Below are 27671 nucleotides of genomic sequence, written 5' to 3'. Positions count from 1 at the left end.
AGGTGGTGTTTTAGGTAGCTGGAATATGATTACGTGAATTGGAATTAGGCTAGGATACCTTTGTGCAATGCTTTCAGGGGAAAAAAGACAGAAGAAACCAGAACTTTAAATAGATGCAGATAGGTATGGTCAGCTGCAGTCTGGTGAATTTTAAAGTTATGATGATTCAGGAACTAGAGGCCCTGAAACCCTCTGATGATGTTTATGGCTTTACAATCCTATTTTTCTCTCCAATTTGATGTGTTAAAGATCTATGCGGAGAGGAGCTGGACATGTCCCAACCATTTTTGTCTAAGATGCAAAGAAGACAATCTGGAAATACAGAAACACTTTGTCAAAATGGGCGGGGGCTTTTGAAGGTGAATAATACAGATAAGTGCCCAAATCCCATGAAAATTCTGTCCAGTTTGTGTGTGTCACTTCTGGAGGTCCCTTTGAAAATTCCAGACTCACATGTTATATATAAGTATTAATTGGCACCAAACTTTCCGGTGCTTGTGATTTTTTTGTCCAAGGTGTTGGCCTCAAAGTAATTTTCTTTCTGGAATGTTTGAACTTTGTGGACTTTCCACTTCGTAGCTGGATTCTGTGTGTCTGCAAGTAGCCTGGTGTCAGTGAGCGGCATTCTCACAGCCTCTGGTTTCAGTTACATCAGAATGAAAATCTTCTTTACATCTCTCCAAGAGTCTGTGAAAATGTAGCTAGTTTCAGCAGTCATTGTGGTGGACGGTGGATGTGCTCGTGGTCATTAGCAGTTGGACAGTGGAAGATGCAGTGCTAGACTCCCTCTGTGGCAAGGGTGAGCATTAATTTTTGATAGGGGACCATTCCAAGATTTGGTAACTGGCCAAGGGTTGCTCTTTTCTATGGAGTGGGAGTGGGATCTGGGAAGGAGGTTGGGTGCAAAAGGGAGGGGGCAGGATAGGGGTCTGGGTTACAGGAGAGCATGTGGGGCCCGAGTGGGAGTTTAGGTGAAGGAGAAGGTTGTGACCTGGGACAGGGGAATGGGGTGCAGGGTCCAGGAGGGGTATGGGTGCAGGAAGGGATTCTGGTTTGGGGGAAGGGGACAGGAGAGGTGAGGAGTGCAGCGGGTTTGGAGTGCAGCGGGTTTGGATGGTGACCTGGGGCAGGGAGCTGGGGGGAGAGAGAGGGAGTGGGGTGCCAGAGGCAGGCGCTAGCTGGGAGGCTCTTACTTAGGCTGCTCTCGGTCAGCAGCTTTGCAGGACCCCTGGCAGGCTCCCTGCCTGCCGCAGCCTCAGGCTGCTCAAAATGGCTGGCTGCTTCCTGTGGCTCTCTGGGATGGGGGGGGGCTTTGTGCACTGCTCCAGTCCCCAGTTAAATCTCTCCATTCCCATTGGCCAGTTTCCATGAAGCCTCCCCTTCCCACCTGGAGCAGAGAGCCACAGGGAACAGCCAGCTGCTTAAAGCCATGTGGGACTGCTCTGGAGCGGCTGGTTGCTCTGTGCCTGAGGGTCGTAACTGGGTGGCCTGCGGGCCAAATCTTGCCCACTTCTGCTCCATGCTTTGATTTTAAGAGCAGCTTTTGAGCGCTTCTTCAGCTCTGAGAAATCGTGAACATGAGAACTAGTCTCTCTCACCAACAGAAGTTGGCTCAATAAAATATATTCTCTCCTACACCTCGTCTCTACAATAACTTCTCAGGTGCATGCCATTTTCAGAATGATTTACAAACACTAGAATGGCACACTTTTTTCCAACCACACAAAACAGATGAAATTGACAGGCACCAAGTTTAATACAAATAAGGAAAGAAATGTGTCTGCTATACACAGTTAACCTGTAGAACTCATTGCCATTGGATATTGTAATAGCCTTATTATCACCGGATTCAGGCAGATCTAGATAAAGTCATAAGGATAGGTCCATCTGTGGCTGTTAGCCAGGATGGTCAGGGACGCAATCACAAGGTGAATGCGATCCTAAACCTCTGGCTGGGAGAGGAAGCAAGATGGCTCATATCAATTGCCGTGTTCAGTACAATGTGCCTGAGGTTCTGGTACAGGAGAGAGATTGGGTTAATTGGACCCAGTTTGATAGTTCTTATCTTCTTCTAGGCGTGCAGATAGCACTGCTTATCATTTAGTTATCTGACACTTTCCATTCTAAGACCCTGTTTTCAATTACTTGTAACTTTGCCCAACTATAGCTAGTTAGGCCAAAATTTCCAAGCTGGGTGTCTTCAAGGTCTGTCTTAATTGGTACCTTTCTGATAAAAAGGTTCAGCCATTCCAGAAAAAAAGATTAGAGAAAAATACATTGTCTTGTCCGTATTAAGAATAACAGAACAGTTGTAAGATTGTTTTAATTGTATTTTGAGAAGATCTAACATTTTCATGCTGCAGAGAAAGGACTTGAAATTTGGCTGGGGGAGTCATCCTGGTGCCACGTCTGCAAGAAGTTGCCCTTTGGTTGGAGAAATTTTGAGCCATTGAATAACCACAGTTTGCATGTGCTCGTGGTCGGGATTTGTTTCACAGCAATGTTGAGAGCTGTAGTTCTCACTGGTCTTAACAACCGTGTTGTTTAAGCTGTGGTGTTGGCAGTTGGGATGTGAGAGTGTGACTGACTAATTATTTAACCAGTAGGCTGGTGTTTATCAGTTAATGGTGTCAGTTGCACTCAGCTGGCTCCCGGGGAAGCACCTTCATTGGGGCAGGGCAGCGAACCAGTGGAGAAGGGCTGCCTGCTGCCGCAGGGAGGCCGCCTCTCCAGGAGCCAGGCTGCAAGGGCTGGAGGGAGGCTTTGCTGCAGGTTCTGCAGTGTAAAACTTATCTGAGCTTTATTAGGGAGCTGTGCCCCCTGCACAGTGCGCTCATTAACCCCCTGACACGGGTTAGGCAACACCTGCTCTTCCCCTGCCATGCCAGCCCAGCCTCCCGCTTCCCTCACACCACCCAGGCCCCCTTGTCCCTCCCCACTCCTCACCGTGGCCTAATCAGAACTCCAGTGGCTGGAGGGTGGCCGTGTCAGACCCAGCTCTAACCCCGGCAGCCAGGCTCAGCTTTCTCCCTGCGTGCTGCTTTCCCTGGACCCGAGCCACACAGGCCCAGTTTTCCCACCGGGAATGTCCTACTGGGAGGGGCTGGGCCCAAGCTGTGCTGGGCTCTGGGCTGGCTTTCCCTCCTGCTGCTGGGAAGGGGAAGAGAGGGCTGGGCCATAGACAGCCCCGCCCTCCACATGGGCCCTGGGAAGGGCCATGGTGTGGGGGGGGGGGATGTTCCTGAGGGATGCAGAGTGATGTGATGATGTCACTCTGTTGTTCCCCAGGACTAGTTTTCTTTATATATAGTAAGGATATTGCAGCATTTGCAGCATGTAAACGCTGAGATTTTCAGCGGTGACACAGTTATGTGTTTAGCCAACTTTTAACATCCCTAGTAGGCAGGGCATGCAAGATCCTGGTGTGGTGATCGCTATTCCTACTGGAGGCCCTGTTCTCACTATAGCCTCCATCTCGAGTGCACTGATGTCAAATCCTGGCTGTGAAGTTTGTAGGTGCAGCCTGATGGATTCCTAACAGTTTTCAATTTTGTAAATGGATGTTTGTCCCCTTAATTTTTTTTCTGGTTCCCATTCCTCATCTTGAAGCTCTCTAACCCTGATGACCATTGCTGAGTGGTAGCTCTGGGAGTTCTTGGAAGAATTGTCTGCACCTGTTCCCCTTCCCCTCCTGCAAATCCCTGCTCCATGGCATCACAGTGTGGGGGAGTCACCAGGCCCTGCACCCCCATCCACAGCCAGATGTCACTGTCAGCCGGCAGGTAGAACAGAAGGTTTATTCGTTGACAGGGACACAGGGTAGCACAGACTGCTTGTCGCAGGAACCGGGAGCAGTCGGTACAATCCATCGTGGGGAGAAGGGGCCCCAGAGCCAGTGCCTTGGGCCCCCTCCCTGCATCCTCCTCCAGCAGAGAGCTCACACACCCAGCAATTGGTCCCAGCCCTGCAGATAGCCCCGCCCCCTCCTTTCTTCAGAGTCCCAGGCAAGGTGTCACTTGGTTGCTCCCCCCGCCTAGGCTCAGGTTACCAGGCAGCCTGAGCTACTGTTGTGTACATGCTAAGATGGGGCAGCCTAGGAAAGCCTCCCGTCAGTGAGAGCCACACTCAGTGTTCCCATCCCCAGCTGCGCACCCGGTGCAGTGCCCAGGGAAACTGAGGCACGTGCACGGCGTTACAACAGAACAGCACAGGACAGTAGGAATCCCCTACAGCATAAGAAAGCAAACAGAATGAACACAATCCCCACTCTGCCACACATGGACCTTTCAGAGATAAGCTGCAGTAGCCGCCCCCGGATCCTCCACTAAGCTAACGTGGGAGGTGAGAGCTGTGCCGGCATCTCTGCGGCTAATTTTTTGTGCTGGTGCAAAGGAACGAGGGATGTAGCCTCTGCACGCAACTCTGCTGAAGTGTCCCTGCTGCCACGCTATTGTTGGGCGCGCTCTCAAGCTGGGCCAGGAGCCACTGGAGTCAACACTGACCTCCTCCGCTGACAGGGGCCTGAATCCCTTTGAGTCTGACCCATGTCCTGTGACTTAAGGCTGGAAAGGCAGATCATTCGTGCCATGTCTCAGCCCTGTTCAGCTTCAGGTGAGGCTCTAGCACTGACTTTGTCAGCCAGAATATGCCGTACATTGAAACTGTTTTAATCTGTGCAGGACTTAGGTCAGTGTATGGAAACCCAGATGTTATCCCCGTATGTGTTATTTCTCTAACAGGAGTATCCTCTCTGGAGGGATTTTCTCTTTATTTGCACAGAATCATCGATAGCAGCCGGGTTGCCAGGAAGAGCAGGTGTGTGAAAAGTCTACATACCAATGGTGGCTGCAGTCCTGAGGCTGCCACACAGTTCATGGCAATTTGGGGCATGACTCTGCCCTGCAATAACCCGCTGTGCATGGTCTGTGGACACCGCTGACGCACATTAACAGTGCATTCAGACACGTAACTAGTCCTTTTTGAAACTGATGAAATTGAAGTGCATTAATGAGCTGTTAATGCACGTCAGCGGCAGTGTTCCCTCTAGTGAGTGAATTTTGTCTTGTGCACCAATGTTGAGGTCATGTGTGCTGGTTTGGATGTGTGCCACCTGTATATTATAGAAAAAAGAATATTAGAACAAGGGCTAATTAACACTGTGCTGCGGCTGTTCTCTTCACCATCAGTGCCAATAGGGAACAGATGGGGGACAAGGCATGAGGTAGTGCTGGCTAGGTCCAATGTGAGGAGAACGTGGAAAGAGACCCATATCCAAGTGATGGAGAAGCTGCACCAACCGAGGGAAGCATGATTCTTTCCTGAAGGCATCAGAGCTCAGGTTTACAAGGCCCGTGTTAATGGCTCTCCCCCAGCCTCACTGGGACACATGCAGTCTGTCTACCACAGGGGTGGGCAAAAAGGCCTCCGGGGGCCGGATCCGACCTGCCAAACAAGTTGATTTGGCCCGTGGAGGCCCTGCTGCTCTCCCGCCCCTAGGCCAGTCAGGGACATGGGACAGGGAGAAGTGCATGAGGCCTCCTCCTGCCCTGCCCCCGCCCTTAGAAGCACTGCACGCTCCTGGCAAGGTGGAAGGAGACTTTACATGCTCCCTCCGCCCAGGGCTGGACTAAGGGGTGGGCGAGCCAGGCAGCTGCCCAGGGCCGGCCCCCTCCACCCCCGTGGCACCAGCCAGCAGCACCCTTCCCCCAACGGCCATGCGCGTCCCACCCTGGGCTCTGCGCCAGCAGCTGTGACCAGGCTGGGCTGGGCAGCACAAGTGCCATCCGCCCCGGGGGCGGGCCCCAGGCTGCGCACCAGCGGCCGTGGCTGGGCCAGCCCATGCATGCACCGTGCGCCCCGGGGGCGGACCCGCACATATGCCATGTGCCCGAGGGCAGCGCCGCATGCCCGGAGCGCCAGAATGGCTCCGGCCGGCCCTGCCTCCGCCCCCAAGCTCTGATGGACCTGGAGCCAGGGGGGAGCACACAAAGTCTCCTCCCATCACCAGGGGTGCAGGTGCCTGGAGGGAATGGCCAGGTGATTCTCTCTGGGGGGTGGGGGGAAAAGACTTTTCAGCTCCCTGAACCCTAGACCAATGAGAGTCTGTGCGTGGGGAAGCACAGAAGTGTCCTGGCCCCACCCCCTCCACTTGAAGCCTCACCCCTTCTGGGCGTGGCCCAGGGCCACTTCAAACATTTCTGAAGTGGCCCCCGATCAAAAATTATTGCCCAGCCCTGATCTACCAAGGCTCTCACATCACCTTCCTTCATTCCAGTATCTGACCCCCTCACAGTGTGCACTGACCCTTTCACTGGAGCAGATACTCCTCTGCAGCTAATGGCCATTTTATGTTCAGATAACAGGCTTGCTGTTAGATAAAACCTGTGCTCTTTTATGGAATCCTATGTTTGTGATTTCTTGGTTGGCATTTCCTTTATAAAGCTCTCTGTGATTGAAAGAAAATCCCCCCCCCCCCCCCCCCCCCATGGAGAATATTTAAACTATCTCTCTATATAAAAAAATTTCCTGCGGGATGACAGAGTGATACCATTACATCAATCAGGATCCCACCTGCCTTTTTCCTCCCCTCTCCGGTGCTTGGGAGGGTGGATGCCATGTGCCCCCCCACTGCCTGCCATGGTGCTCCAGGGAAAAGCCAGGGCTACCACAGCCCAGACCTCTGCCCAGTGGCTGGGGGGGGGGGGGGAGAGCCAGGGCTGCCATGGAGGAAGAGAGTGGGGGCTGGTCCAGCCTTGGCCCTGCCCAATGGGCCAGCAGAAGGCAGGGGAGAGCTGAGGCTGCCTATCCCCAGAGAGAAAGAAAAAAGAGAGAGGAAATAAAAACCCGAGGGGTGCTTCTAGCAGTCCACCGTTATTTTCTTATTTTTAAAAACAAGGACGTGACATTATTTGATTCTGAATAGCATAGTTCAACTTGCTATTTTCCTTTCCTATGTATAGTAATATCACTCTGGCTAGAGGGTATTCAAAATACTATGGGCATATATTGCTGTAGTAATGTAACCTTGTACAGTAAATGCTTTATTAGTGTGCAGCTAGTTTTCAGCAATCTTGGCAAAGCCCTACACAGGTTTTATAGGCATAAGAATTAAATAAGTAAGGCGAAATGGCAGAAGGGTTAAGATGTGCAAAGAGAAACTTACACTTGACAGCAACATAGAATTTATTAAGATAAGGTAGAGATCTTGGTTCATTACAGATCTGAAGCTCCTGAGGGTAGAACCTTAAGTCATAATCATCCAACAGTATGGCTATTTCTTCCTGGGCTGAAAATATTGGGACCGTCCCCCAACACCACCGCAGTCGCTGGAGTAGCCGCCCCCCAATGGGCCTAGCTGGCAGAACAGCCACCGCTCAATGTGGCCTCAGAGTCAGCAGCCAGAACAGCTGCCCTCTAATGTGGGGTACATGTACTGCTGGGGGTACTCAGAGCTCTTCTGGAGAGTACATCATCTCATCTAGGTATTTGCCTAATTTTACAACAGGCTACATAAAAAGCATTGGCGAAGTCGGTACAAACTAAGATTTCATACAGACGCGGACTTGTTTGTACTGTTCTATCTACTCTACACTGAAATAAGTTCAATATTTCTATTCCCATCCATTTATTTTTATAATGATATGGTAAAAATGAGAAAGTCAGTAATTGGTCCCTCAGAGTGGGCTGTGGAATTTTTTGCATTTTAATGTCGGATATTTGTAAGGAAGCAGGTTTTAAGTTTGGTAAAACTTGAGGGTACCAGGAGCTGGGGGCACCACCTTTTTGCAATATGGACACTTGATAAAATTACCATACTTAGTGATGGACATCGCAGGGAGTTATATCACTGAGTCATTCAATGTTTTGAAAAATTACCACTGACCTTAAAACTGTTACCACAGTCCCTTGGGGTCTGTACAAACACGTTGCTGGCCAATGGGGGATACGTAACACAAATCAGGCTCCCAAAAGGGGCACAGTAGTCTGAAAGGCTGAGCTGCACAGATGTGGACCTCTGGTCCATGGCAGGTTCAGCTGGATTTGTAACCAAGTGCCTGGTGGGTGGGGTGTGGATGTGGTTAGTGCACTGTGACCCATCTGCCTCACTTCAGAGCTATTGTGTGCATTTACTCACAGGCCACTCAAATTTCACCACAGTAATTAGCTTATATAATAATAATGCACTCCAAAGACACTGCAGTTGGAAGGTAACTATGAAGAGTAGTTATTAATGGTTCACAAACATGCTGGAAAGGCATAATAAGTGGGTTCCGCAGGGTCTGTTTTGGAACCCATTCTGTACAATATCTTCTTAAAATGATTTAGCTATTGGAATAGAGAGTAAGTTTATACAGTTTGCAGATTATACCGAGCTGCGAACGGTTTCAAGTGCATTGGGGTCACAATTCAAAATTGTCTGGACAAACTGGAGAAATGGTCTGAGGTAAATAGGATGAAGTTCAATAAGGACAAATGCAAAGTACTCCACTTAGGAAGGAACAATCAGTTTCACACATACAGAACAGGAAGTGACTGTCTAGGAAGGAGTATGGCAGAAAGGGATCTAAGGGTCATAGTGGACCACAAGCTAAATATGAGTCAACAGTGTGACATTGTTGCAAAAAAGGCAAACATGATTCTGGGCTGCATTACCAGGAGTATTGTGAACAAGACACAAGAAGTCATTATTCCGCTGTACTCTGCGCTGATTAGGCCTCAGTTGGAGTAAATTGTCCAGTTCTGGGCACCACATTTCAAGAAAGATGTGGAGAAATTGGAGAAGGCCCAGAGAAGAGCAATAAAAATGATGAAAGGCCCAGAAAACATGAGCTATGAGGAAAGACTGAAATATTGGGCTTGTTTAGTTTAGAAAAGAGAAGACAGAGGGGACATGATAGCAGTGTTCAGGTACGTAAAAGGATGTTACAGGGAGGAGGGAGAAAAATTGTTCTCCTTGGCCTCTAAGGATAGGACAAGAAGCAATGGGGTTAAACTGCAGCAAGGGTGGTTTAGGTTGGACATTAGGAAAAACTTCTTGTCAGGGTGGTTAAACACTGGAATAAACTGGCTAGGGATGTTGTGGAATCTCCATCCATGAGGACATTTAAGACCATCTGAAGAAGTGGGTTTTGCACACGAAAGCTCATGATTCTTTATATATTTTTATTAATCTCATAAGGTGTCACAGGCTACTCAATTGTTATTTAAGAGCAGATTAGACAAGGGATATTAAATCCCAATTAATCAGTTAACCAATTAAATGGGATCCCACTGGCAGGGAGATGGTGCTCCAGCCCATCAGCTAATCTTGGCGAAATGCAACCATGGTATTGCCCACTCCTGACCTAGATGGTGGTGAGTCCTGCTGTGAGGGCAGGGGACTGAACTTGATGATCTCTCAAAGTCCCTTCCAGTTTGAGAGTTCTATGATTCTATTAATCCACACACACACGTTATGCAGGTCAGACTAGAATGATGATCAAAATGGTTCTGTCTGGCCTTGGAATGTCTGATTCTAGCAATAGTGCACAGTCCTTAGAATTTGAATCCTAACACTCCTTTGCTAGAATTACTCTTTTTTATGGCTGCTGTGTGTTCTGAGGAGAAAGGATGAGGAACAGTGGTACCTGAAGTTAACTAGGCTGTGAGTGTAACATGCAGTTGCCAGCACTAAGTCTGCAAATCTAGGTAGCCAGAAATATAAACATCTCTGGAACAAGAATGATCTAAAATTGCACCTAGTCTCATTGCTATAAATAAAAATCATATGATCTTTAATCTCTTTGGCTAGCTGCCCCTTGTGTTCCAGTAAGTTGTATTTTCCTAGCCAGGCGCCACAAAACAGCTTACTTTTTTATTTTAATTTCGTTCTCAACAAACCAGCGTACCAACTTGTCTCTTCTGTAGGGCTGGGTAAAAAGTCGGTTGATATATGTGGATAGTGGCACCACTGCTCTTGTGTATCTTGCAAAACTGTCAGACTCTTGGGGAGAGAGAGGCCCTCAGCTAAGTGGCTGCCTCTCTGGAAAGTTACTTCTTGTGTGTGCAAAGGGTTCTTAGTTATTACAAAGCAGCACCCTGCTGGTGGTTTGCATGAACAGTGAGTGTCAGAAAGGAAGGGGTTGTGAGCATGCATGCACTATCAGTGAAAGCTATGGGCTTGTTTCCCGAGGGCAGAGCGTGGGTGGTGGGCTGAGAACTGCTGCTATTTAAGCACCAGTGGTGCTTCTGAAATCTCTGAGGAAATGTGGCCCCTGCCTTGGGCTGCCTGCAGCCTCGTCCAAACTTGAAATCCCCCAGTGGATGCACCTTGCTCAACTCAGGGCAGGAGTCCTGATGTGGGAAGACATGTGTAAATCAGCCCTGCCAGGACAGAAGCACTGGAGAACCGCTAATTATCAGGACAGATGTGTAAGTGGAAAGAGGCGGCTGCTCTGCTTCAGAGCTAATTAAGAGCCTGGCAAGGAAACTCCACCCCAGACCAAGTTCCCAGTGACTCCCACTGTGCCCAGAAGAGCCCAGTGCTGCCGACCCCGTCAATTCTGGAAAGCAGGGGATGAAATCTCACTGTTCAGGGGAAACAGTGCTTGGAACCTGCCAGTGTCATGGGGAGGTGAGCTGCTGCACTCCGACCACAAGGCCCTGCGGGGAGCGGAGTGTGTGGTGCATGGCCCAAGTGTGCTCACCAGCCTGGATGAGTGCGCCATTGCCACGGCAGAGACTGAGGCCTGTAGTGTATGCGGAAGAGCTCGCTGTGCTTTTGTGGGGTCCCTCCTAGAAATACCATGGAGAGAATCCTGTGGCCTCTAACCTTGGAGCCAGGTGGAAATCCCCTTCCAGCCCTAATGAGCCTGATTGCTGTGTGCAGCCAGCTGACATGCTATTTTGTGCTGTTTTGCTCCCCTCCTCTCCTTTCTTTCTCTGCCTCTTCGCCCAAAGGTGTCTGGAGCCTGCCTGGCTGCTGTCCTGCATAGGGATGTAAGCAAGTAGCCTAGGCTTATTGGTTAGTCTTCTTGGCCACTCGCATTCCTCCCCTCCCCCCCGGCAGCAGCACACGGGGTGGGGAGCAGGAGTCAGTGCTGGGGGAAGCCAGCTTAAAAGCTGTTCCCCCCCCCCCCAGCACCAGCTTCATGGTGCTACCTGCCCCTCACTTCCCCTCCCCCACACTCACTGCAGTGAGTATGGGCCCACCATGGGCAGAAGCTGCTTCACAGAAGCAGCCCCTGTCCGTGGGGGCTCCTAGCTCTCATGGACAGAGGTCTCCCATGGAACAGCCTCTGTGCACAGCCAGCTTGGGCTCTGCGGCAGCAGCCCTTCTCCGCAGGGGATCCGTGGGAGGCGGAGCAGCCTCTTGTCTGTGGGAAGCTCGAACTCCCTGTGGACAGGCACTGCTGCCTCTGTATTGGAGGCAGCAGTGCAGGGTGGCAAGGGGCTCTCTGGGAGTGGGACTGGGCACATAGAATAGTTGAGTAACCTCAAAGATTTCATGCAGTTACTTAACTATTCACTTAACCAATAGCTAACATCCCTAGCCCTGCAGAGGCAGCTAACTTCTTGTAGCAGCTACATTGGCAATGTGAGTATTCCTGGTGCAGAGGCATCTCCTGGAAACAGCATGGAAAGGACTCTGTGGTCTTAGAAGGTAGCTTCATCTAGGAGGTTGTTGGCTGTTTGGTGCCATGTGTTCAGCACTTACAGCCCTTGGCGCAGAAGACAGGCCTCCTTGGAAATCCACAGATGGGTGTTTTAGCGGGAAGGCGGGGCAGTGTGCACCACAGGAGGGTGCCCGTTTTGGTTTTGTGTTCAGATGGCTGTTCGTACGTCTGCATGCTGCAGAGAATTTATAAACACCTCTGCTCTCCAGGGAGTTCCATTTGCTAAAATCCATTTCACAGACTAGAGCAGTGGTCTCCAACCTTTTTACACCCAAGATCACTTTTTAAATCTCCGAAAAGGTGAAGATCTACCGCCCCACCCCTTTCTTGAAGCCCCGCCCTCTCTACTCTCCTCCTGTCCATCATTTGCTATCCCCAGCCCTTACTTACAACCTCTGATAAACAGTTTATTTTTAAATTATGCGATATATAAAATTAAAATCATGCGTTTATAGTTATGAAATAAATGGTCTGGTTTTTATTCATGCTATTTAAATCTAAAATGAAGCATTTATAATTATACATTTTGTGGGGACAGAGTTCTGCGGCTGGGGGCAGGGGAGAGGGAACAGGGTGCTGGGAGGGCAGGGGACAGGGTTCTGCATCAGGGGACAGGGTGCCAGTGGGGACAGGGGAGTGGGGACTGAGTTCTGTGGCTGGGGACAGGGGAGAGGGAACAGGGTGCTGGGAGGGCAGAGGACAGGGTTCTGTAGCAGGGGACAGGGTGCCAGTGGGGACAGGGGAGTGGGAACAGAGTTAGGGGAGTGGGGACAGAGTTCTGTAGCTGGGGACAGGGGAGTGGGAACAGAGTTAGGGGAGTGGGGACAGAGTTCTGTAGCTGGGGAGTGGAGGCTGGGGAGTGGGGTGCCAGTGGAGGCAGAGAGTCCCCTGTATCTGCCTCCTCCCAGGATTCCCCCCCCCCCCCAGAGGGAAACCAGCGCGTGCCTGCCCTGGGGCCGACCCCCCGGCGCAGGAAAACCCTGAGCGCGCCTACCCTGGGGCCGACCCCCTCCCCCTTCCGGGTGCAGAGAAACTCCACGTGCGCGCCTCCCCTGGGACTGACTCACCCCTCCCGTGCAGTGCAGGGAGCCGATGCTCCCTCCCGCCGTACACCCGGCAGAGCAGCTAGCGCACTTCCAGAATTGTTGGAAGTGGCGCTAAGCTGCGGGACTTCTGTCCATCCCCGGGAAGCCGACACAACCTCCATTTTCACTGGAGGTAGGTAGCGGGGCTTCTCGGGGATGGGAGGGAAATGGGGGCGGGGCGGACAGGACGCCTCGCGATCGACTGGTCGAGGCCTCGCGATCCATCTGGAGCAAAACATGGAGGTTGTGCTCAGAAGCCAGCAGAATCTTGCGGCTTGCTTTGCAGGGGCTCGTGCTGATGTTTTCTTTTGCACTGGGGTTCACATTGCTTTAAATATTATGCTCAAATGAGCCTAATTTTCAAAGCCAAGCTTGCTCAGAATTGCAGGTAACCTCAGTAAAAGCCATATACTGGGCTCAGGTTTGCTTGAAAGCTTGTGCACCACTTGTGCATCTGATTTTCAGAGTTTGTAAGGAAACGGGGAAGCAGGTGCTCTGGTCTTTGGAGAGGGCAGCATGATTGTGTATCAATGTGAAATATAAAAGCCCAGGTGGAATTCAGTCATATTCAGTCTGCTCTCTGTTCTCTGCTCTGGCCTCCAACATCTTGCCTGCTTCTGCCTTGCTCTTGCTCTTCCTGGTCTCCAGTCTTGAGAAGCCAGTCTCCTATTGCACTTGAGAGATGTGTTCAGTTTTGTTTTCCTTGCTGCCTGTGCCCCAAGACTCTTCCCGAGTTTTGTTGTAATCCCCCCGATGGACATTGCACAGTTTCCCTTCCCCAGGATAAGAGAAATATGATGCCAGTATTGCTTCATGGGCTCAAGGTGGAGATACCAGGTGGAGAGTCTTATTTTTAGTGCCTTGTCTGTGGCTGAGTTAGCCCAGTGACATTGCCAGTGGGTTAAGATCTTCAGGCTGATTTCTTCTAGACAATTGCTAGCTCTGAGACCAATGCATGCTGAGTGTTAACAGTTGTATCTGGTGGCTGCATCTCTTTTGGCTTTCAGGTAAACATTCAAAGATTAACGATCTGTGTGGTAGATAGACTCAAAACCTCAGTTTGGAAAATTGAATCTGCGAATGAGCATTCAATTTCTGACCATTCCAGCAAGTGTCCGTTATCTCTGAACAAATCAGGATTGTGGGTTTTATTTCCCCCATTAGGTATTCATCAGCCCTCTGTATTTCTGAGTGGAGACTGGGCAACAGCAAAATGAATTCACCAGGGAAAGGTAAGTGTATCAAAAAGGGGTCTGTCAGAGTAGTGGGACCCTGCATGACACATTGGGAGTGGGCTAATGAATGTTTCATGTTTGTGTCTGCACAGCTACTTCTGTTTATTAATATTTTAACACTCTCAGAAGCTACCAAAAGCAATTACAGATCTTGTTGCTGTTAATAGCTAGCCAGAATGCAAAATGGGAAATTTTTAATGGCAGGGATTTTGGGGGAATTTCGATTTGTATTGATCCTTATTACCACATCTGCCCCACCCAGCTGCTAGTCTGCAACATTGCCTTCTGTTTTCTTTAGAGTCAGGACTAAATTCTCAGATTGGCTGACGATGAAGTTTCTGCCACTCTGGATTGCTCTCCATCTTTGCCAGTGTGCCCCTGTTGTGACAGCACCAGCCCGAAGTGGGCTGAGGTTTCATTGAGCCGCGGAGCTGGTTTTGCTCTGGTAACGCCTATAGCACTTTGGGATCTGTTGATGAACATCTGTCCTGAAGGATGCAATGGTTTTTAGTCCCTGGGTCCTGTGTGGGAGGGAAGAAGCTGGGGAGAAGACAGTATCTGAGGACTTTTTCATGGGTTTCAGGGCCAGCGCGGACTGTGCTCTAATCACGTAGAGTGGCCACCTGCCTAATATAGGCCAGAGAATTCCAAGAAACAGGGTCTGCAGTGGAGGGAATTGACCTTCCCCGATGATGGACGTTAACTCCGAGCCCCGTAAGCTGCTGGTGGGTTCTGCAGCAGAAAACAACAGAAAACAGCTTGAGCTAAACGTTGCCCCTTTGACCAAGCTTCAGTTGTGTGAAGGACCTCTGAGTGTAGGAAGGTTTGAGGGACCCCCTCTCACAACAGGTAGTTGTGCCACAGCAAACATTCCCCTTTTTTTACAGCTGGGGAAGCAGGGACAGAGAGAAGTGACTGTTCCAGTAACAGATGGAGTCAGCATCGGCTTGAGGCTTAGAGCCTGCAAGTTCTTGTTCCCCAGTCATGCGTCCAGACAGTAGGCTGTAGGGATGTAACAATGCAGTCGATTAACTGATAAGCCAAAGCTTATAGGTTAATGCTATGGACTACGCACATTTCCCCTCCACCTCTTGCCAGTACATTTTTTAGCAGGCTGGCTAACAGCCCACCTCAGTCCTGCTTGCACTGGGTCCTGGACCTACCCCTGCTGCGGCTCTGCATTTAAAGTGTATTAGGAGCAAGTCAGGCAGGCAGCCCAGCTCAGTTCTGGCTCTCACTGGGTTCAGAAACTCAGACCCCACCCTTTGGGACAGGGGCTGCTGCCACCCCACACTGCTGCCTCTGTATCAGAGAGAGCAGCACGCCGTGAAAGGTATCTGGTCTGTGCAGGTATCTGGTTTTTAAATCTTGCGGACGAGCTCCCGCTTGGCACCCCATGCCGCTGCCTCTGATACAAAGGCAGCAGCACAGAATGGCAGGGAGCTCCTTGAGAGTGGGGCCGGAGCTCGCTGGCTGCCAGCCCCACCCCTGGGGCTATAGAATAATCAACTAACCAATAAGAATTTATGAGGTTACTCGACTATTCAATTAACCGATATTTTAACATCCCTAGTGGGCTGTCTGTACGTCCTGCACCTTGAAGCAGATAGATCCGGCTTTCTCCTTTTCCTCTTCCTTTCCTTACCAAAATTAGAGGACAGACAGTCTCTGTAAATGCTGTGTATTAGCTGTCTGCCTTGACAGTAGTTGAATAAACACTTGACTAGGAAGGAATAGAGCTGAACAGCATTTGAGATCATAGTCCCTTAAAAGGTGTTTGTCCTGCACAGCTTGGCTCGTCATGCTGCATGGGCAGTGGGAACCAAGAACACGCTTTGTGCTGTGCAACAGGTTTCGCTTCTGGATTCTGAGCATGAGGCATACTCCCTTTGGTCAGCTTTCCTGAAATGCAAGGTTTGTGTTGTCAGAAGCATCTGCTTATGTCAGATGCCAGAATGAGCCATGCCCTCATCTCTAAGTGACCTTGACAAGCGAGTGCGGGATGCAGGGAATCTCTGTAGGAAATGTTAACTATATTCTCCTACCCCATTTAGTACAAACTTCCATCCTTCTTTTAAAACTTTTTTTTTAACCTCTGCTTAGACTTTGGAACTACGTCCCATTACAGTGCAGTTACTGTGAATTTCTGTCTTTTCCAGCCAGAAATGCTGTTTAGACTGGAGGCTAGTGGGCATTTGAAATTGCTTTTGGAAATAAAAAATATTATCAAGTCAAATGACCAATTCATTGCTTCAGAGACATGTAACTAGATTGTAAATTCCCTGGGACAAGAAGTGCCGCTCTCTGTGGTTTGTACAGTGCCAAGCAAAAGTAGTTCAGAACAAATAGTGATGTAAAGAAAAGCAACCTGCCCCACTTGGCTCCAAGGACAAAGCAGGCGGTGAGAATGGAGGCAGCGAGAGGAGCTGCAACTGATGCTGGTTACATGGGTACTGGTAAATGCTTGCTTTCACAAAGAACTTTTTGAGAAAAAATATTTTTCTTGGGCAGTTCTGGATTGGTAGTGAAATAAAACACACAACTGTCCCCTTCCTGTGTTCACCTTCTGCCCAAATACAAGTTACTGCGAAACTCCCTCTTTGGCCTAGGAGTGGGATGGCAAAATTTGCAGCAATGGGTCAGCAGGGAAAGTGAAGAGGGATAGTTGGCTAGTTTTAATAGGAGCTTTGTGAACACAAAAGTGACTGTCCTGCTGGAATCTTCTATAGAGAGGTAATGTCTTCATTGCAGAACCAAATGAAGGCTTCAGTATCTCAAGGGTGAACTGTAAGGTGTGTTTTAGGCTTGGGAGTATTCATATTGGTCATGCTTGTTAATAGTATTTACCTTAGTTTGAGCATGAAATTGGGTTAATTTGTAAACCTTAACCATTGCTTCTGCTGATGCAAAACTCACCAACTTCCTGGAAATCAAATGGGAAGAGTTTTCTTATGTTAGTAGTTAATTTCTAATCAAAGTAAATAAATTAGAGGAAAATTCTTGTTGATGGGACTAATAGAAGGATTGCGTTGGATCGTTCAGTGAACACAACAATCAAAATCTGTAAAAAAGGGTGCATCAGGGATGGAGGGCAGTAAATTAGTCTGTCCCTTTGGGGGATTATGCTTGCTTGGTCTTCATGAAGAGGGAAAAACCTGGCTAAGCCACAATGACCCCATCCATAAATACCAAAGCTCTGGCACTGAGCTGGTGAAGAATGGCTGGTGCATTTTCCACACTTCCTACTCTTCTAGAATTGTTAGCATGGTTTACTCATGCCTTGGAGGATTCTGCATTTACTTCAGTTCTTCTCTGTATTGAGGCACGTACTGACATCAAAGCAGCTCGTGTTTAATAGAAGGAAGTAATGGGATGAAGATGGTCCAATGAAAATTGGGTCTGAATGTTGGAAAATGTTTCTCTAAGGATTTCCTGGATAAATTATTCTTAATTTTCTCTCCTAAACTGCCGTACAGCATTTCTGGTAAACAGGCACCTTCACCAGCAGCAGCAAAGAAAGAGCTGTGTCTGCATAACCTGAAAATCACTTTGCAGTTCTTTTGGGGATGTCAGACCCAGGAGTCCTAGTGGAATCTGGAGTTAGTTCCAAACAGACAAGACAAATGGCATGGAGGGCTCTGTCCAGGACCAGCTGAGATGATCAATAGGCCAGTTTGTAGGGATGTTAAAATGCGTGTAATTAAGTAACCGTATAACTGTAGAAGATTTCAGTGGTTACATGTGGGGCAGCTCCCTACACACACCGGGAGCTTGTGTGTAATAGTGAACATTAGCTGATAAGCCCAGGCTCATCGGTTAGCCATTTGCACGTCTAAACTTTCACATCCCTTGTCTGATGACTGGAGGCTGAGGGTGTCAGGTAACTCAGTGGAAGAGAGGCCAGGTACAGATGTATGCCCCCCCGATTTCTTTGAACATGTGCTGTTTCCTTTGCAGACAGGCACCGGATTGGCTGCTTACTAACTGAAAGCTGAAGGCAGAAGACCCTTCGGTCTCCCAGCCTGCGTGCAGAGGAACAGAATGCGGGTCACCATGAGGCGGGTGTTTCTGGGGCTGGGCTTTGCTGTTGCCCTGATGGTGACTGTGCACCTTGGCCAGCAGATGTTGGAGTGCCAGCAGCTCTTGGATAAGGGCAAGCATGGGGTGATGAGACCGGAAAACGAAGAACTGGTAGTGGTGGACTCCAGGCACGTTGAGTACCGGTACAGCAAGGAAATGCCGCTGATCTTTATTGGTGGGGTCCCACGGAGCGGCACAACTCTGATGAGAGCCATGCTGGATGCACATCCTGAGATCCGCTGTGGAGAAGAGACTCGCATCATTCCCCGGGTGCTGGCTATGCGCCAGGCCTGGTCCAAATCAGGGCGGGAAAAGATGCGCTTGGACGAAGCTGGAGTGACAGACCAAGTCCTTGATGCTGCCATGCAGGCTTTTATCCTGGAGGTCATTGCCAAGCATGGGGAACCAGCCAGATATCTCTGTAACAAGGACCCCTTCACATTGAAATCCTCTCTCTACCTGTCCAGACTCTTTCCCAACTCCAAGTTTCTGCTGATGGTTCGAGACGGACGGGCTTCTGTCCATTCCATGATCACCAGGAAGGTAACGATCGCTGGCTTTGACTTGAACAGCTACCGCGACTGCCTTACCAAGTGGAACAAAGCCATCGAAGTGATGTATTCCCAGTGTGTAGAGATTGGGCAGTCCAGGTGCCTGCCAGTCTACTATGAGCAGCTCGTGCTGCACCCCGAGCAGTCAATGCGTGCCATCATGCAGTTCCTAGACATTTCCTGGAGCAACGCAGTGCTGCACCATGAAGAATTAATAGGGAAACCAGGCGGAGTCTCTCTTTCCAAGTGAGTGTCTGTGTGGCTCACGCTGCTTTCCAAACAGGCCCTGACTAGAAGGAGGGGGTGCTGGCCAATCCTCGGGGCATGCCTTGTTGTTGTTTATTTTCATGCCTGGTTTTCAGGAGCAGATGGATCGATGCACTCAACTCTGCTGAAGAGTGTTTGCACATACCTAAGAACAGCCTGGATGTCACACTGGGCATGTCCCTGACCACACTTTGCTTATTAGGTGAAGGTTTGTAAGAGTGGTGCCGTCCGTGGTCCAACTAGTAAATAAGGAGATTTCTGGTTCTGCTTTTGCAGAGACCTCTGTAAGTAGCTTGCGTTTCCTCTCTCTCTTTCTCCTCTTTCCCACATTTGTCTTCACACGTGGGATCACATTCCAGCAAGCATGGTGGCCTGCAGCTGAGGTTTCCTGACCTCCCAGCACCTCTTGCCACACACAGTTCTGTTGTGATCAAGACGTGGGTACCTACAGTGCACATCTTTTGGGCAGGGATGTACAATCCCGTTTAATCAGTCAACTGGTGAAACGTTACGTTTAACTGGTTAACCACTTAAATAGAAGTGGGTGAGGGGCCACTCCTACCCGGCCGTCAGTTAACCGTAACCGGCAAGCTGCGCACAGGAAGGGGCTGCTTACTGGTTAGCCGGTCACATCCCTGGTTTCTGATCTAGTTCCTATTTTTGAGCTTCTTGCTGCAGTTGGCTTTACTGCTGGTTTTGGCTACGTGGTGCTTTGGGCTACGTTAGACTCACCTAACACAACCTCTGACTGTCAACATGGACAAATGGGCACTAGCCGGGCAAGCCTGTCTCGAGCACGATCTTTTCCTGTTAGCTCGTCACACCCAGAATGGGAGGGGGAGGAGAGAGAACCCACTGCCTGGCTTTCCTCTGAGGTCAGGCCATCCTGTTATCGGCACTCAAGGAGTGCCTGCACTGCAGTGAGGCATCCACCGCTGGTCTGTGCCAGCTGACTCAGGTTTGTCAGGTTGATTAATCTGGGATCCTCCCAGGGTTCCTCTCTTCTCTCCCCTACCCTGCAGTTAATCAGCCCTAAGTCCAAGCCCCACAAATCCACCACACTGGCCAGACCCGGGAGGCTCATGGTGGCATAGACAGAACCTACAAGAGACTTCCCAGAGAAAATGTTACATATCAACATTGCATGTGGTTAGTGATGCAGCACCCTTGCAAAGTGCTTTCTCACGCTAGCCAGCGTTTCACGGGGCGTGGTTCTCTCTGAGTCAAGAGTTGAAATGAAGCCCCAAGGAGCCACCCTGGAGATCTGGGGCAATTCCCAGATAAGTCCCTGCGCTGCTGATGCTAGTGAATGGGGGTGGTTTGACCACTGCCTGGCGTGAATCAATGGAGCGCTGGGAGTCTGGCTCTTTGTGGTCTATTGTGCAAAGTGCTGCCTGGAGGGGGGAACGTTGCAGGTGTGCTGTGCAGGCACTGGGTACAGCTGAGCAGAGGGGATTCAGAGGATGGGAAGCGTGCAATGCACTCATGAGCGGGCTAGAGATGTTCTCCCTTTATGGCCTTGTTTTCTGTTCGGTATAAACCCTCCTTGCCCGTTGTGGCTTGGGGTAGCGAGGGAAGAGGAGAGCATGTGTGGTGGACAGGCATGTTTCTTGGACGAATTGACAGCTTCTGTTGGGCTTTAGATCTTTATCAGTCTACTGAGAGCTAATTGCTCATTAACTGACTAGAGGTCTCCTTGCAAGTCCTGTGAGGCCCATATGGCAGGTAACCTCGGCTTCCTTTGATTCGTCTCCTGCAGAAACTGGAGTGGGAGGTTTGGGCCATAGGAACGCCTGTCCCTTCTGGAGGGGAGAAATCAGTGACTGATCTCCAGAGCCTGACGTGAGACAGGCCAATGATGGGAGATTTATCCCTAGATCAGGTGTCCCAAACTCCCGGCCTGTGGGCCATCTGCAGCCAGAGCGGTTGCTCCAATCCAGACTGGGACTCCTGTGTGCCTGGGGAGGGAGTGAGGGGGGGCTGTCAATTACCAGCCCCCAAGCCCTGCCCTCCCCCCTTCCATGGCATTTCAGGGGACACAGCTTTGGGGCTCACTGGAGGGGGCTGGTGCAGTGCGGTGGCAGTGGCCATCGTTTCCTGGACTCGGAAGCAGAGTGCAGCGGAGTGAGTGCACTCACCCAGCGTGCTCCACTTCCCTGCAGCTGTGGGGAGTTCAGGGGAGCATGACCAGCCCCACCTGCCGATCCTTGGGGACCAGGTGCCATGGGAGGGAGAAAGGCGGGAAGGGTTGGGGCATGGGAGCTGGTAACAGAAAGCCTCCCCCCCCCCGGCCAGATTGTGCAGTCTCTCTGGTGGAAAAGGCCTGTGGGCCAGGAGTTTGACTGTTGCTGTAAAAATTCAGGAACCCTGGTTGGGCTGGCAGTCCCTGCGGCACTCCTGTTGCAGCCGCTTCTCCGCATGTGCTGATGTGCCACTTTCCTACAAATTATGGGACTCGCTGTCTTCTGGTGCAAAGAGGCAGTGCATGCAGTGAGGCTGCTGCTTGGCCTATCTTTGCAGAGGGCCTAGCTCAGACAGGCAGCGATGCAATGGAGTTGGATTGCAACGGGAGATACACTTTCCCTCTCTAGGGGAAACACAAGCTGCACACGATCTGACACAGAGTTGGCCCAGCAAAGTGGGCAGGACAGACGGGAGCACAGCCAGGCAGACAGACAGGCCAGGCAGAGTGGAAAGAGTGCCCAGGCCACCTCAGCAGAGAGTGGGCAGCACAGCATTTGCCCTTGAGCAACGCTGACAACAGATGGGACTTTGTGAGGGCTGAGGACAGGGGGCCATGTCAGCGACTCCAGTTGCCACACTACTTTGACTTGGGCATCAGAACCCCTGGAACCGACCCCTTAGCTGTGTTAGTGCTGGGTCTTTGGCACGAGTGCTTTGCCGATAGCTTTCAAGCCGCTGGGTTCCGAGCTTCTCATCCTGAAGATGCTGAAAATACCCGATCTACCTGCGTGTCTCAGGCATGGAGAATTTCAGCGGCAGTAACCCAGCTGCAGACTCCTATGTGTGACTGCAGTGTACGCCCCATCCCTGAGTGACTGATTTCTGCTCTTTTTTTCAGGATAGAAAGATCAACAGACCAGGTTATTAAGCCTGTAAACTTGGAAGCTTTGTCCAAATGGATTGGGCACATTCCAGGGGACGTATTGCAAGACATGGCCCAGATAGCACCAATGCTTGCGAGGCTTGGCTATGACCCATATGCAAACCCACCCAACTATGGCAACCCAGACCCCTTGGTAATCAACAACACCCACCGGGTGAGTATTGCTTACAAGGTGAAGCACCACTGGGTCATGATGAGGGGAGTGCCACATGTTGCAAATACAAAATAGCCACCACAGTGGGGATCTACTCTATGTAATACTGACATACAAACCCACATGCCTCTCCCGGGTTGGTAGGGTCACTACATCATGCCAAAAGACAACCCAGATAGCACCGAGTTGATAAAACAACAGAAGGGGGCGTACCAGTGACATTTCCTTTATTTTCAAAACATTGGTTCAGATGACAGGCTCAGTGACTTGTGAGAGACGAAATTCCTATTGGTCTGATATTGTGCCCCCTCAGGGCAGATGTCACACTACTCTGCCTTCACCAGCTAATTCTGGAAGCCTGGAGTAGGAGCATATTGGGGTGTTTATTGTGACCATGTTAAAAGTTGCATGCATGCAAAGCTGTTGGCACTACAAAACTCCAGTCTCTCCCTAGTGGAAGATGTAGAAGTTGAGGCTTTGTTCCTTCGCTCACCCAAACCCACGCATGTCAAGGGGCGCCTGGGTGCAGAAGGAATGCAAGGTCATACCCTGGGAGCATGCTCCTACTCCAGGTGTGCTGAGGCCACAGAGACATGCCCCAGAAGAGGTACTGGTATATCTCTGGACGGGTACAGTCCCAGTGACAGCAAGTGGCAGAGCCACAATGCTCCAGTTACAAAATGACGTGAATCTTGCCACTTCCCTGTTCCTGCTTTGGTACAGATCAAACGCTGCTTCCCTCAGGTGTGCCAGGCAACTCCTGTGCTAGGGGAACTAGCCTAGGGAGTGGCTGTGAGGTGGTGCTGATGGTTTATTTGCAGTTGTGCTGGCTTTGTGCATGGTGCATTGAAGTACCAGCCCTGGCCCCTGGAGCTGGCTTGATGGGCTACTCTGATTGTGGCACTAACTTTGAGACCTAGTCCAGGCTGCTACTCGCCCTGTGCTCCGTGAGCCTTGTAGACAGCAGTGGAGAGTGGCATACGAGGCTCTCCCAGGATCCAGACTCTTCAGGTTCCTGCGTTCAGTAAAGCAGAGAACGTCAGGTTTTGTCAATGAGAACACAGGACATTGTATAAACGATCCCGTCTTCTTGCAGTTTTTTTTTTTAACTTCCCTGTTGGGTGAGAGCAGGGGCAGAGCCCAGAGAAACCACCTTCTGAGGACAGCCCATCAGCCAGAGTCTGATGCCTAACACCATGTCTGCGCTGAAATTGGGATGGGGGTGGAACCCTCCTGCCACAGGGTGATGTGTCAGTCCAGCCGGGCAGAATGGAATTGCTCACGTACAGTGCACACTCCAGGCCTTTGCGGTTGGCTTCTGATTCAGACACGCTCTCACATGCTAGGCAGCTAATGAGGCAGAAGGGCTGCTTAAGTGTCAGCTAGTCTGTACAAAGTGGAATCATTCTGGTGCTAATTCCTTCCATAGGTTATGAAGGGGGATTTTAAAACACCAGCCAATCTGAAAGGGCGTTTTCAGGTAAGAGCCCTTCAATTCTTCCAAGTTATACCTTCATTTTGGATGGCTCCGTGGCTGCTCTGTCCTTGGGATTTCTGCCTCTTGCACGTCCCGCTTCAATTCATCCAAATCTCCACTGCATGGTTGTTCCCCTCCCGTCACCCCAACCCTAAATCCCATTACTGCACTGGGGTTCCATGAAATTTTAGCTGCAGCTCATCTCTGTCCAAGCTCTGTGTGTACTCATGCCCTCCCCTCCTTCCTGCTCACATTGTTTTCTCTCACTCTTGGCTTGCTTGCACTGGTGTGTCTGTGCATTCCTCCGACAAACACACTCTGACTGCCTCTAATCCCTCCGCACACATCTCGCTGGGGGCCTGGCTCTTGAACTGCTGGTCTGGGCCTTGCCATGTGTGGCGTGGGAAGCTGGTGTGTCTGATCTAGAGGTGTAAATGGTTCAGAACACGGCTTCTGGTTCGGATCGTTATTGCAGTGTATAATTGCTTCATGTGTCACTAATCAAATTGCTCCCTTTGCCCAGGTTTGTTCAGGAAAGCACTTGTACCATGCAGTTCAATTGCACTGGCACTGTAGAGGAAGTTCTAAGAACTGTAAACCCTTTCCTTTGCCCCTCCCCAGAGAAGGCTGCCTAAATAGACAGGACACAATATAAGGAGGGACTTTTTCCCGTAGTACATGGTCACCCTGTGGAATTGATGCCAGGGATTTTGTGAAGGCCTACAGCAGAATGGGGTTTTAAAATAAAAATGTACGTTCCTGGTGGCTTGGGGGATGGCTGTTAGCAGAGATGGTCCGGGATGCAGCTCCATGCTCTGCGTCCCTGAACTCTGACGGCTAGAAGGTGGGGCTGGATGATGGGTCACTCAGTAATTGCCCTGTTCTGTTCATTCCCTCTAAAGCATCAGGCTCAGCTACTGTCAGCAGACAGTAAGAAAGACCATTGGTCTGACCCAGCACAATCATTCTCATGCTCTTATGATACATGGTAGCCTAGTGGTCAGCACAGTAGGGCTGTGTCTAAACAAGGGGCTTTGGGAAGCAAGCCCATATGTGAACTGTTTTAGTAAGCCGTGATTTCAGCTTTCACGGTAACATGTGGGGAGAGAGGCACCTCTCAGGTCACCAGCATTAAAAGCATTTACAGATTCACAAGTGAAAATCATTGCTTTGCATTGCTAGATTCAGAAACTAATGCAGCCTCCTGGTGCGAGGGGAAATTGTGCTCCCTGCAGGAAGTACCAGGTACAGGTCCTGAATGGCCCTCAGATGTTGTCCCATGTGGAAGAGCTGGGCCACTGGCAAGGCTTACATATTGCTGGAGAGGTGGCAGTTTCCTGGCAAAATCAAATTCTCAGCCACTGGTCTTACTGCATTGCCTCTGTCTGAGCTTTAATCAGTTCATTCTCAGAAGTGCGGTGGGAGCTTTTTGAGTTTGGTATGTGACTTACTACTAACCGTTGCTCTTCTTGGACTATTGTAGGTGACTCAGAATACGTCTGCTTCTCACTGAAAGTTAATGATTTCCAGGTAGGTCCTTGTGCTTTACTGTGCTGTCTGCATTGCTCTGGGCGTGAGGTTTTGCCTGCATCCTTTCGGGTGCCTGTTGCTAGGAACTCACCTTGCTCTAGGTCTGCTTCTGAGACATAGGGACTTTTGTGTTCAGTTAATTGCTCCAGTTTGCCAGAATAACACTGTTATTCGGCCAGATGGGTTTCAAATTAGGATTTTCTTGTGTTTCCTGTGAAAACAGGTTAATTTGTACAAAATATAAGTGAACTAGTGGGTAACATCACCAGCTTGTAGCATTGCTGAGAGCATGAACATGCCTCAGTGAACTGAGCAGTATTTCTGTGTTGCAGAAGCAGCCCAGATAACCCCCTAGGATGTACCATTGACCTTGGTGGACTAATTTTTTAAAAAAAAGTCAGGCATACTATTCTTAATTAAAAAAAAAAACACCCCTGTTGTTGCTTTTCCCTCTTCCTCTGAATAGAGCTTACAGTCTCTGCTTTTACACAATAATCCCTACTCTGTAAACCCAGTGGTGGGCACTTGTAAAATCTAAGGCCATGTAGCTGTGCTGCTGTAAGACTTTGTGGAGCCACAGCATGCCAGTGGGAAACAACTCTCCCATCGGCATCATTCAGCTAGAACAGCAATTGGCAGGAGAGCGTCTCCTGCCGACATAGCAATCTGCACAAAACTCATGTCACTCAATGGGGTATTTTTTCACAGACAAGAGACAAAAGTTTTGCTGATATAAGGGCTAGTGTAGACATGCCCTAATGTTGAGAACGCCCATTGAATAGGAAATGTTGTCTTGCCCTGAGTTTGAGATACAAAGGAACATCATAATGGTCGTGATAAAGGAGACAAAAGCATTGACCAGGGACAGATAATTTATGAGGCCTGATCTCACAACAGTTTACACTGGCTATGTCAGTCAAGAGTGTAGTTATGCTGCCAACTGAAGCAGCTATAGCAACAGAAGAGGGCTTCTGTCAACAATAAATTACATTGTTCCTGTACTGTCAGCATTCCTTCTATCAGCATATGCTGCAACTACACCATGGCTGGGCAAAATACAGGCCGCATCCGTTCCACCAGACCACCTGATCTGGCCCATAGAGGCAGCAGGGAGCCCCAGGCAGGCTCCCTGTTTGCCTCGCCCCACTCACATGCTGCTCAGAAAAGTGGCTGCAGGGCCATTTCTCTTTCACCACTGGAAGAGAAGGGAGGCTTCATGAGCTGGCCTTGCCCCCAGCACAATCTCTTTGGCTGGTTTCTGGCCAATGGGAGCTGCCTATGTAAAGAACAGATAGCACACAAAGTACCACACGGTCCCCCTCCCCTCTGGCTCCTAGTTTCTCTCTCTCTTTCTCTCTTTCTCTCTCACGCACGCATGCACCTGGTGTGGTTGCTAGATGGGACTCACCCATGTAAGTTTCCTGCACGGAACCTGCCTCTGGCACTCCAGTCCCTCCCTCCCCCAAACTTCAGCCCTGCCCCCCACCCCACATAATCAAAACCCTCTTGCCCCTTTCTGCACCTATACCCCCTCCCAGATCCTGCACCCTAAACCTCTGTTCCAGGTCCCAACCCCCTCTGGCCTAGGTCCCAACCCAAACCCCTGTACCGCAGTCCTCTGCCCCAGGTCACAACCCCAATCCCTGCACCCTGGTCCAGTGCTCCAGGTCACACAACCGCTTCCTTCACCCGAACTCCCTCCTTCATCCTAATCCAGTATTCCCAAACTTTTTTATACGGTGGATCAGCAAACTTTGGGCGTACTGGCACAGAAATATTTGTATATTCATCACGGTAATTAATTTATTTGCATATTCATTGTGGTAATGGTAAGCAGTCACGTGTTATTTTACATTGCATCTGCACATACAAAATACATGCCATTGTGTGGATGGGAAGATAAGAATCATACATTGTGGAACAGATGGCATGCTTTGCAGTATAGTTCTGGTTTTCACTAGTTTTTTGAGAGAGGCAAAGGGGTACAGCAGGCAGGGAAGGAGAAGCTGGGATGTGGCCAAGAGGAAGAAGGGAGGGAAAGAAAAGAAAAGAGGGATCAAACTGGGGAAGAGGCTGGGCTGAAAGTGGCGATGTGCTGACTTTGGCTCAGAAGACCTCTCCTGCATTGTGCCCTTGCCTCACCCCAGCCACCTGGGTAGAGGCAGTCCCTGCTCAGCCCTACCTGCCCTGCCAGAAGGTCCCTGAGCCAGCCCCCAGGGCTCAGTGCACCTGAGCAGATGGCCCAGGTGCCCCCGGAGCATCCCTGCTCTGCCACGCAGCCCAGCTGCCCCAGAGCATCCCCATTCCGCTGTGCGGCTGACCTCCCCTGGAACAGCCCAGCGGCACCGCTGGCTAGTCTGTGTAGCTGCCATGAAACTGGGGATGTGGTGAGGCTGCCCTAAGAGGGACATCTTTACTGTGTCCTGGCACCAGTAGGGTCAGCCTCACCGTGGCCTGACTTCAGCCCTGGCACAGTGGCAGTCTGCAGAACCACTCACCATGGGAGAGTGG

At 50.2% G+C, this 27671-nt stretch overlaps 1 protein-coding gene across 2 annotated transcripts in view; it reads left to right on the top strand.

Annotated features, from left to right (window-relative positions):
- The window catches only part of TPST2 (tyrosylprotein sulfotransferase 2), a 62413-nt gene that overhangs the window by 33986 nt on the left and 756 nt on the right, over positions 1-27671 (top strand). The window contains exons 1-6 of one of the 2 annotated variants that reach the window (XM_075898896.2): positions 540-799; positions 13904-13971; positions 17932-18851; positions 21955-22153; positions 23583-23633; positions 25114-25160. In XM_075898896.2, the coding sequence (XP_075755011.1) occupies positions 18016-18851; positions 21955-22153; positions 23583-23633; positions 25114-25143 (1116 nt within the window). In that variant the 5' untranslated portion in view covers positions 540-799; positions 13904-13971; positions 17932-18015 and the 3' untranslated portion in view covers positions 25144-25160. Of the gene's footprint in view, positions 1-539; positions 800-13903; positions 13972-17931; positions 18852-21954; positions 22154-23582; positions 23634-25113; positions 25161-27671 lie in introns of those variants that run through there. The other variant, XM_075898895.2, reaches the window with a different exon arrangement.

Source organism: Pelodiscus sinensis, chromosome Z (assembly GCF_052426305.1).
Source record: "Pelodiscus sinensis isolate ZL-2025 chromosome Z, ASM5242630v1, whole genome shotgun sequence".
NCBI classification, from domain to species: domain Eukaryota; kingdom Metazoa; phylum Chordata; order Testudines; family Trionychidae; genus Pelodiscus; species Pelodiscus sinensis.
The sequence above is the reverse complement of the archived record's forward strand: the minus strand, read 5'-3'. Positions and strand labels throughout refer to the sequence as shown.